Source organism: Taudactylus pleione, unplaced genomic scaffold, assembly GCF_031769625.1.
Source record: "Taudactylus pleione unplaced genomic scaffold, aTauple2 ptg000997l, whole genome shotgun sequence".
In the NCBI taxonomy this organism is placed as follows: Eukaryota; Metazoa; Chordata; class Amphibia; order Anura; family Myobatrachidae; genus Taudactylus; species Taudactylus pleione.
Genome location: NW_028285398.1, coordinates 349,444 through 361,314, shown reverse-complemented (window position 1 = coordinate 361,314; position 11,871 = coordinate 349,444). Strand labels below are relative to the sequence as shown.

The 11,871-nt window shown below is 46.8% G+C and overlaps 1 protein-coding gene across 1 annotated transcript; it reads left to right on the top strand.

Moving 5' to 3' along the window:
• Positions 1 to 2,593: 2,593 nt before the first annotated feature.
• S100A1 (S100 calcium binding protein A1) lies at positions 2,594 to 10,569 on the top strand. The gene is made up of 3 exons (XM_088460969.1): positions 2,594 to 2,672; positions 7,622 to 7,821; positions 10,352 to 10,569. Exons 2-3 carry the CDS (start codon positions 7,681 to 7,683, stop codon positions 10,493 to 10,495), a joined length of 285 nt encoding a protein of 94 aa, XP_088317095.1. The 5' UTR covers positions 2,594 to 2,672; positions 7,622 to 7,680; the 3' UTR covers positions 10,496 to 10,569.
• Positions 10,570 to 11,871: the final 1,302 nt, after the last annotated feature.

Genomic DNA, 11,871 nt, shown 5'->3' with positions numbered 1-11,871 from the left:
CTACCCAGCAACAAAGGTATTGTCCTCAGGTGCAGGATGACTCAGATGCAAGTAGTTTACACATCAATAGCACAAACCGCTGCCTGTGATAATTCAAGCTATATTAAAATACTGTTCCAAAGAGCTTACAGTCTAGTGGTGTATTTTTATCTAGTAAAGTAAATGGAGCCTCCTGTTAACAGAAGACTACACTCTAGTAGAGAAATGGGAGCTTCTGTCCTAAGAAGCTTACAATCTAGTGCAGGCCTGGCCAACCTGAGGCTCTCCAGCTGTTGTGAAACTACAAGTCCCAACATGCCCTGCAACGGTTTTGCTATTAACAGATGTTAAAACTATGGCAGGGCATGCTGGGACTTGTAGTTTCACAACAGCTGGAGAGCCACAGGTTGGCCCCAGGCCTGATCTAGTGGTATACTGCAAGACACTGTCCCAAACAGCTTACAGTCTAATGGTATCATGAGAAAATCTGTGTCAAGGAGAAAATAATCCAGTGTTAAATATCAAGGCACTGATCTTAAATCTAGTGTTCTAATGGTGTACCCTGTCCCAAGGAGCTTACTATCTAGCATATACTGCAAAGAACTGTCCCATGAAGCTTACACTTTAGTGGTGTCATAAAAAACTCTTGCCTAATGCAGAGTTGAACACGTGTCCACTGGCATAGTGGATGGAGCCAGTGCCCGACATATCGGACATTTGGACACCACATTGTGCGCCCGATATATATTGCGTGGTCAGGCGTCACATCGCTGGGTACACACATCGGCAAGTGTGTACCCAGTTGAAGACTGGGAAGGGAATGAGGTATGAAAAGAGGGAGGAGGTATAAATATGGCGGCTGGTGTAGAGGGAGAAAAGCAATATAGGCAGATAATAAGGCTGTGCACACACTAACATATTTAGGTTACAGAAGAGGGGGAATAAAGGACGTTAGGCAGGTAGAGAGTGAGGACAAAGACACCCCCATAAATTGGGCTCTCTCGGTTTGGGCTTGTTTTTTACTTACAGGTTGCTTGTTTTCCATTTCAGAGTTGGCAACACTGGTAAGGGTCTATGCGTCCGTTTCCAGGAATTGTACAGGCACCTAGTTTAGGTCTGGTACAAGTTCGCGATGATGAGAAACAAACCAAGCATACGGATAGGACGCGGACGCGCGGCAAGAGGTGTCCAGTTTACTTCAGGCCCTCTGTATCAAGGGAATCACAATGTAGTGGTGTAATGGGTGGCTCTGAACCATGGAGCTTACAATCGATTAGCCTATTGCAAGACACTAACCCAAGGAGTTTAAAGTCTGCTAGTATCATGAGAGACTGTCTCTGGCCCAAGAAGCTTACTATCTAGTGGTATATTGGTCTAGGCTCCATGACCGCTGCGCCAAGGGGATAAAAATGCTGCCATTTCTCAGCCATCTGATCTCCGCCTTCAATGGCAAAACCATCACCCATCGTTGGCAAACCATTGATGGCCGTACCTACACACCAGGAGGACACTGGTGGGGTGTGGGAAGGTACATGTAGGCAGGCACAGCAGGAGGACACTGGTGGGGTATGGGAAGGTACGTGCAGGCAGGAGGACACTGGTGGGGTATGGGAAGGTACGTGCAGGCAGGAGGACACTGGTGGGGTATGGGAAGGTACGTGCAGGCAGGCACAGCAGGAGGACACTGGTGGGGTATGGGAAGGTACGTGCAGGCAGGCACAGCAGGAGGACACTGGTGGGGTATGGGAAGGTACGTGCAGGCAGGCACAGCAGGAGGACACTGGTGGGGTATGGGAAGGTACGTGCAGGCAGGCACAGCAGGAGGACACTGGTGGGGTATGGGAAGGTACGTGCAGGCAGGCACAGCAGGAGGACACTGGTGGGGTATGGGAAGGTACGTGCAGGCAGGAGGACACTGGTGGGGTATGGGAAGGTACGTGCAGGCAGGCACAGCAGGAGGACACTGGTGGGGTATGGGAAGGTACGTGCAGGCAGGAGGACACTGGTGGGGTATGAGAAGGTTCGTGCAGGCAGGCACAGCAGGAGGACACTGGCGGGGTATGGGAAGGTACGTTTAGGCAGGCACAGCAGGAGGACACTGTGGGGTATGGGAAGGTACATGCAGGCAGGCACACCAGGAGGACACTGGTGGGGTATGGGAAGGTACGTGTAGGCAGGCACAGCAGGAGGACACTGGTGGGGTATGGGAAGGTACGTGCAGGCAGGAGGACACTGGTGGGGTATGGGAAGGTACATGCAGGCAGGCACAGCAGGAGGACACTGGTGGGGTATGGGAAGGTACGTTTAGGCAGGCACAGCAGGAGGACACTGTTTTTGGGGTGCAGGGAATACATAATTTTCTTCACACTTCGGTTACCCAAGTAGCTAACATGACTTATTGCAGACTGTAATCAGCATCCCCATTTTCAGCCTCCCAGAAAGTTAAACACATATCCAGAGTCTGGTTACTGTGGTCTCCAAGGTGATGTTACAGAGATACTATGTAAAACAGGACATTGATACCCGAGAGAAACAGGTGTCATTGTTTGGGATGTAATGGATACAGTGGAGGGAGGAGAGGAAAAGAGAACATTGAAAAGCTGACGGGAGACCATTTATATCATCAGTTGAGGGGGAACCGTCTCTGCCGTAGAGGTCACAGTCTGGTGAAACTACATACTACCAAACACATGGTAAGATACTTTATCACACCAATGTTCACTGCATCTCTCTGAGACCTACCTATATTTACCTACTATCTTATACCAAGACCATCCCATCTCTATACCACCAACGTATACCGAGACCTTCCCATCTCTATCCCACCATCATATACCAAGACCTTCCCATCTCTATCCCACCATCATATACAAAGACCTTCCCATCTCTACCCCACCATCTTATACCGAGACCTTCCCATCTCTACCCCACCATCTTATACCGAGACCTTCCCATCTCTATCCCCCCCATTTTCTACTGAGACCTTCCCATCTCTATCCCCCCATCTAATACTGAGACCTTCCCATCTCTATCCCCCCATCTTATACCTTATACTGAGACCTTCCCATCTCTATCCCCACCATCTTATACTGAGACCTTCCCATCTCTATCCCCCCATCTTATACCTTATACTGAGACCTTCCCATTTCTATCCCCCCATCTTATACTGAGACCTTCCCATCTCTATTCCCCATCTTATACCTTATACTGAGACCTTCCCATCTCTATCCCACATCTTATACTGAAACCTTCCCATCTCTACCCCACCATCTTATACTGAGACCTTCCCATCTCTATCCCCCCATCTTATACTGAGACCTTCCCATCTCTATCCCACCATCTTATACTGAGACCTTCCCATCTCCACCCCACCATCTTATACTGAGACCTTCCCATCTCTATCCCATCTTATACCTTATACTGAGACCTTCCCATCTCTATCCCCCCATCTTATACTGAGACCTTCCCATCTCTATCCCCCCATCTAATACTGAGACCTTCCCATCTCTATCCCCCCATCTTATACCTTATACTGAGACCTTCCCATCTCTATCCCCACCATCTTATACTGAGACCTTCCCATCTCTATCCCCCCATCTTATACCTTATACTGAGACCTTCCCATTTCTATCCCCCCATCTTATACTGAGACCTTCCCATCTCTACCCCACCATCTTATACCTTATACTGAGACCTTCCCATCTCTATCCCACATCTTATACTGAAACCTTCCCATCTCTACCCCACCATCTTATACTGAGACCTTCCCATCTCTATCCCCCCATCTTATACTGAGACCTTCCCATCTCTACCCCACCATCTTATACTGAGACCTTCCCATCTCTATCCCCCCCATTTTATACTGAGACCTTCCCATCTCTATCCCCCCCATCTTATACTGAGACCTTCCCATCTCTATCCCCCCATCTTATACTGAGACCTTCCCATCTGTATCCCCCCATCTTATACCTTATACTGAGACCTTCCTATCTCTATCCCCCATCTTATACTGAGACCTTCCCATCTCTACCTCACCATCTTATACTGAGACCTTCCCATCTCTATCCCACCATCTTATACTGAGACCTTCCCATCTCTATCCCCCCATCTTATACCTTATACCGAGACCTTCCCATCTCTATCCCCCATCTTATACTGAGACCTTCCCATCTCTATCCCCCCATCTTATACTGAGACCTTCCCATCTCTATCCCCCCATCTTATACTGAGACCTTCCCATCTCTATCCCCCCATCTTATACTGAGACCTTCCCATCTCCACCCCACCATCTTATACTGAGACCTTCCCATCTCTATCCCATCTTATACCTTATACTGAGACCTTCCCATCTCTATCCCCCCCATCTTATACTGAGACCATCCCATCTCTACCCCACCATCTTATACTGAGACCTTCCCATCTCTACCCCACCATCCTATACTGAGACCTTCCCATCTCTATCCACCCATCTTATACTGAGACTTTCCCATCTCTATCCCCACCATCTTATACTGAGACCTTCCCATCTCTATCCCCCCATCTTATACCTTATACTGAGACCTTCCCATCTCTATCCCCCCATCTTATACTGAGACTTTCCCATCTCTACCCCACCATCTTATACTGAGACCTTCCCATCTCTACCCCACCATCTTATACCTTATACTGAGACCTTCCCATCTCTATCCCCCCATCTTATACCTTATACTGAGACCTTCCCATCTCTATCCCCCCATCTTATACTGAGACCTTCCCATCTCTATCCCCACCATCTTATACTGAGACCTTCCCATCTCTATCCCCCCATCTTATACTGAGACCTTCCCATCTCTATCCCCCCATCTTATACCTTATACTGAGACCTTCCCATCTCTATCCCCCCATCTTATAATGAGACCTTCCCATCTCTATCCCCACCATCTTATACTGAGACCTTCCCATCTCTATCCCCACCATCTTATACTGAGACCTTCCCATCTCTATCCCCCCATCTTATACTGAAACCTTCCCATCTCTACCCCACCATCTTATACTGAGACCTTCCCATCTCTACCCCACCATCTTATACTGAGACCTTCCCATCTCTACCCCACCATCTTATACTGAGACCTTCCCATCTCTACCCCACCATCTTATACTGAGACCTTCCCATCTCTACCCCACCATCTTATACTGAGACCTTCCCATCTCTATCCCCCATCTTATACTGAGACCATCCCATCTCTATCCCCCCCATCTTATACCTTATACTGAGACCTTCCCATTTCTAACCCCCATCTTATACTGAGACCTTCCCATCTCTACCCCACCATCTTATACTGAGACCTTCCCATCTCTACCCCACCATCTTATACTGAGACCTTCCCATCTCTATCCCCCCATCTTATACTGAGACCTTCCCATCTCTATCCCCCCCATCTTATACCTTATACTGAGACCTTCCCATCTCTATCCCCCCCATCTTATACCTTATACTGAGACCTTCCCATCTCTATCCCCCATCTTATACTGAGACCTTCCCATCTCTACCCCACCATCTTATACTGAGACCTTCCCATCTCTACCCCACCATCTTATACTGAGACCTTCCCATCTCTACCCCACCATCTTATACTGAGACCTTCCCATCTCTATCCCCCCCATCTTATACCTTATACTGAGACCTTCCCATCTCTATCCCCCCATCTTATACTGAGACCTTCCCATCTCTACCCCACCATCTTATACTGAGACCTTCCCATCTCTACCCACCATCTTATACTTAGACCTTCCCATCTCTACCCCACCATCTTATACTGAGACCTTCCCATCTCTATCCCCCCATCTTATACCTTATACTGAGACCTTCCCATCTCTATCCCCCCATCTTATACCTTATACTGAGACCTTCCCATCTCTACCCCACCATCTTACACCGAGACATTTCCATCTCTATCCCCCCATCTAATACCAAGGCATTCCCCTCTCAACCCCACCAGCTTATACTGAGACCTTCCCCTCTCTATCCCACCAGCTTATACTGAGACCTTCCCATCTCTATCCCCCCATCTTATACTGAGACCTTCCCATCTCTATCCCCCCATCTTATACCTTATACTGAGACCTTCCCATCTCTATCCCCCATCTTCTACTGAAACCTTCCCATCTCTACCCCCACCATCTTATACTGAAACCTTCCCATCTCTACCCCACCATCTTATACTGAGACCTTCCCATCTCTATCCCCCCATCTTATACCTTATACTGAGACCTTCCCATCTCTATCCCCCCATCCTATCCTGAGACCTTCCCATCTCTACCCCACCATCTTATACTGAGACCTTCCCATCTCTACCCCACCATCTTATACTGAGACCTTCCCATCTCTATCCCCCCATCTTATACCTTATACTGAGACCTTCCCATCTCTATCCCCCATCTTATACCTTATACTGAGACCTTCCCATCTCTACCCCACCATCTTACACCGAGACATTTCCATCTCTATGCCCCCCATCTAATACCAAGGCATTCCCCTGTCTACCCCACCAGCTTATACTGAGACCTTCCCCTCTCTATCCCACCAGCTTATACTGAGACCTAACCATCTCTATCCCACCAGCTTATACTGAGACCTAACCATCTCTATCCCACCATCTAATACCAAGGCATTCCCCTCTCTACCCCACCAGCTTATACTGAGACCTTCCCCTCTCTATCCCACCAGCTTATACTGAGACCTTCCCATCTCTATCCCCCCATCTTATACTGAGACCTTCCCATCTCTATCCCCCCATCTTATACCTTATACTGAGACCTTCCCATCTCTATCCCTCCATCTTCTACTGAAACCTTCCCATCTCTACCCCCACCATCTTATACTGAAACCTTCCCATCTCTACCCCACCATCTTATACTGAGACCTTCCCATCTCGAACCCCCCATCTTATACTGAGACCTTCCCATCTCTATCCCACCATCTTATACTGAGACCTTCCCATCTCTAACCCCCCATCTTATACTGAGACCTTCCCATCTCTATCCCACCATCTTATACTGAGACCTTCCCATCTCTAACCCACCATCTTATACTGAGACCTTCCCCTCTCTATCCCCCCATCTTCTACTGAGACCTTCCCATCTCTATCCCCCCATCTAATACCAAGGCATTCCTATCTCTGTCCTAACTTGTTTTACTGAAACATTTCCATCTTATTCCTATGCTCTTTATTTTTCTCTAATCTCCACATACCATGTGTCTTTATGTACCTTGCTATCCCACCTGCTCTTTGAGTCTAATGCATCTGCATATCAATGTTAAGCAATCTGCGCATGCATGTACAGCCGACATACAACTTAGAGCAGGTATGAACGAGTCCTATGCATATCAGTTGCTTCTCCCCAATGGCTGAAGTGTTTTGTGTAGCCAGAGTAGCTACCAATCTTGAGTCCCGCGTATGCAGGGAGGACGCCATTTTCAGTTCCATCTTCTGCACCCAGCACCGGTGCTGTAACTAGAGATGATGGCTTCTCTGTAGGCCAGGGGCTTGTGCAGACATTATATATGGGCAGGTATTCGCATAGGATTTCCGATCGCTGTGTGTCCCCGGTATTTTGACCACTGCCCATCCACCATAACTGATCTTGCTCTTATTCTTCCTAGATACCGGACTGCACCTTACATTTACAACCTTTGCTGCCTATTGACCAAACCATTTAGAGATGTCTTCCCAGCTGGAAGGCGCCATGGAAACCCTGATCTCTGTCTTCCACACGTACTCAGCCCGGGAGGGGGACAAGCACAAGCTGAGCAGGAGGGAGCTGAGAGATCTACTGCAGAACGAGCTTGGGGAATATCTGGAGGTGAGATACCACTTTTATGCCCATGGGACACGTGTACCAGCGGGGTCATCATTACCAATATGTATATAGTGCACCATGTAAAAGCAGAGAAGCCTCAATTGTGAGTTGGACCACAAGCTGGACTTGGGGAATTATATTGGGATCTCTCTAGTGTCAGATTTCCTGGTGCATGCGGGGGGCCCCCTGGCCCGCATGGGGCCCCGGAACATTGAGCAGGACAGTGATAAAATTCTAAATCTGTCAAAGGGCAGCAGCAGAACATCTGAGTGTTCAACAGGTGATTTCATGCTGAAGTGCCATCAGGGTTTAATCATCTGGTATATTAATTTTAAGTAGGAAAAAGTTCTGTATTGCTCCGGCTGTACCTCGTAAACTCCATAGTTTATATCTATCCATGGTTACTATTTGTTGCAACACTTAGGCCTCACTAGATGGTAATCTGAAGAGATAATGAAGATCATCCTGCTATCCTTTCACAGTCCTGTCGTTTCCATCTCAAAAATATTTCTAAGATCAGACCCTATCTCACCCAGGATGCTACTAAAACCCTCATACACTCACTGGTCATCTCCAGATTGGACTATTGTAACCTCCTCCTATCTGGCCTCCCCAAATCCCATCTCTCTCCTCTCCAGTCTGTCCTCAATGCTGCTGCACAGCTTATCTTCCTCTCCAAACATTCTGTATCTGCCTCCCCTCTCCTACAAGCCCTACACTGGCTCCCCTTCCCTTTCAGAGTCCAATTTAAGGTTCTCACGCTTGCTCACAAAGCCCTCACCCAATCTTCTCCCATATACATCTCTGATCTCATCTCCCTTCACGCTCCTCTCCGCCCTCTTCGCTCAACTAATGCACGCCGCCTTTCATGCCAGCTGATTACTTCCTCCCACTCCCGCCTCCAAGATTTTGCCCGCACTGCTCCCCACCTCTGGAACTCTCTCCCACTCCGCATCAGACTCTCCACCTGTTTGCAATCCTTCAAACGGGCTCTCAAGACCCACTACTTCATCAAAGCCTTCCAGCTATCATTCTAACTCCTTGCTACATGCTCATTCGTCCCCATCTACCCCATCTGTGTCAACCCAGTTTGTCTTCCCCCACCTTTTTAGAATGTAAGCTCTCACGAGCAGGGCCATCTACCCTCTTGTGCTTCTCCTTACTATAGTGTCATTTACTTCTTACTCACCACTAGGGCACCTAACACTTGGTTGCTTATGCTCTGTTGCTTATCTGGGTGATATGGTCACTAATGTAGCAATATATATTATCCATGTCCTGTATTGTATTGTTCTGTAAGTCACTTGTATACAATTTGTTTTTGTACTTTGTAAGGCGCTGCGGAACACTTGTGGCGCCATATAAATAAATGCTAATAAGAATAATAATACACAAATAAGGGTAAGGGGGGGGGATGGAAGAAAGGTCGCACCAAGGACTGATATTCAAAACAAATTCTCAAAGAACCCTTAAATTCCTATTATAAATTAATGATCAGGTAAGGGGGTGCTACTCAGGGACATTATACATTATTTCAAAATAAGGAAAAAATCCCTATATGAGTGCACTATTACTTATAATAAAAATAAAATATAACCTTTATTATAATTCTTAAAAGACACCCTTGGGTGAACACAGCAAAAAACATACAATATTACATATAACAGAACATATTAAAATATGTCTGCTATGTCCTATATATTGTCACATATACACTTAATAGTGTACCTAGTAAATTTATTATGCTCCTAAATTCAATGAGTGAGATAATCTCTATTAAGCAGCCAATAATTTGAGAACATCAGCAATTAGTTGAACCCACGTGTGTAAGTCTCATTTGAGAAGATCCAGTTATAATCATGTGGGCTTACAGATCTAATAGATCAACCAAATGAATCCCCTTACTAGGGTGTTATATTATGACGTGACTCATTATAGACCATTTCTCTGTAATTGTGTTTCCACAACACCACGTTGATTCCAGAACAGCAACACTGTAACAATCTCGAGTCTGGTTTAATAGTGGATAACAAACAGATCATTACAGAGTATCCAGCCTGCCAGTAATTCCTCCAATTTACAGGTGCCTGTTCCCGTTAGTCACCAATTAATATCTTGGTTCATACCCACGGGGTAATAGTATAATATAGAGTGGCGGTGTTTGAGTCTGGCCACATGTCTCCTCTCCGTGAGCCTGGTGTATCTCCTGCTCTGAGTGTAATAGCTGCAGCTAGAATTACTATCAGTCCAGGGGAGCTTCAATTTCTATCATAACATTCAAATTCTAGGTATTCACATTTAGGACTGGCGCAGAGAACGCCTAGACACGAGTTGAGCTTGTGCTTACTCAAAAGGTGTATTTTGCGGTGTTTGTTCACCCAAGGGTGTATTTTAAGAATTATAATAAAGGTTCTATTTTTTTTTTTTTATTATAAGTAATAGTGCACTCATATAGGGATTCTTCCCTTCTCTCATTTTATTAGAAGATCTTCCTGCTGTTGTCTTCTTCTAACCATCTACCTTTCCCTGACAGACCCAGAAAGATGCTTCGTCTGTAGACAAGATCATGAAGGAACTGGACGAGAATGGAGATGGGGAGGTGGACTTTCAGGAGTTTGTCATTCTGGTGGCCTCTTTAACGGTGGCTTGTAACACCTTCTTCTGTGAGAGCAGCTGAGTGCCCGGTGTCCCCGGTGGTCACTTGTGGTATCACCTGGACCCACGCTGAATAAACAGAGAATTAAACCCTAATAGTGTTGGCGTTTCCCTTATAGGATGTGTGCAGGGCATTATCAGTGAAGATATAAAAGCCAGCCCGTAATGCTCTAGTGTGATAGGGGTGAATGAATACATTGTGTGGCAGAATTAACATGGCCTCCGTATAGACCAAAGATACAAGTACAGTGGATTTAGCAGTGTGACTGTAAAGGATACAGATTTGGGTCTCTATATTATGATTACTATAATGTGTGGTACTAGTAGGTCTGTGCTGCCACCACTGACTTCTTGTTAAGGAATAACTATCTGAGGAAGTAGTCCACAATACTCACACTCAACGCGCTACAGCGCAGACATCTTAAACACTAAGGGTGCATGGGTGGGCAATAAGCGTTCCTCCAGCTGTTGAACTACAAATCCCAGCATGCCTCGCTACTGATTTAGCATGGCCAAATAGAAAATCTGTGGCAGGGCATGCTGGGATGTGTAGTTCTACAACAGCTGGGAGGGGTGCTTATTGCCCACCCATAGTTTAGTGCCTTGATAATAAACTCATTTGTTTTCAATGGGCAAAAACAGCACAATGGCGCTGGAGCAGAGTGAGTTCTACCAGTTAGCGTCACGTATGTGTTGGCTGATATCGTTCTGCGCAGGCAGAGGAAACAGACACATACGCACCCATGCAGACTGGCGTCATTCTGGCCCTGAAGGCCGCCTGCACCTGGAGGGGTGACATAGGGGAGGCCGAGTACCCATCACTGCAACTAAACGCATATATGCCGGAGGAATCCGTATGGTTTACGGGTGGTCAGGAGCAAATACCCTGATGATGATGATGATGGTCACCTGTACTAATGAGCCGCAAAGGCAGCGCTGCCGCAGATATCTTCAATGTCGGACTAAGGCATAAAGGGCCCACAGGGGACTGCAATGGCGGAAGCCCGTTAAATGGGCGTGACCAACCTTTTGTAGGTGTGGCCATAAATTGGAGGTCATCCCCATTAAATATCAATAATCTGTGCCCATTTTATTATAGCAGCAATAATCCGTGCCCCCCTTGTTATAGCAGCAATAATCCGTGCCCCCTTGTTATAGCAGCAATAATCCGTGCCCATCTTATTATAGCAGCAGTAATCCGTGCCCCTCATGTTATAGCAGCAATAATCCGTGCCCCTCATGTTATAGCAGCAATAATCCGTGCCCCTCATGTTATAGCAGCAATAATCCGTGCCCATCTTGTTATAGCAGCAATAATCCGTGCCCCTCATGTTATAGCAGCAATAATCCGTGCCCATCTTGTTATAGCAGCAATAATCCGTGCCCCTCATGTTATAG

Coding starts and splice junctions, on each gene's coding strand:
- S100A1 (XM_088460969.1), top strand. CDS start 7,681: ATGTCTTCCCAGCTGGAAGGCGCCATGGAAACCCTGATCTCTGTCTTC. Junction 7,822..10,351: donor AGCTTGGGGAATATCTGGAG/GTGAGATACCAC, acceptor TTTCCCTGACAG/ACCCAGAAAGATGCTTCGTC.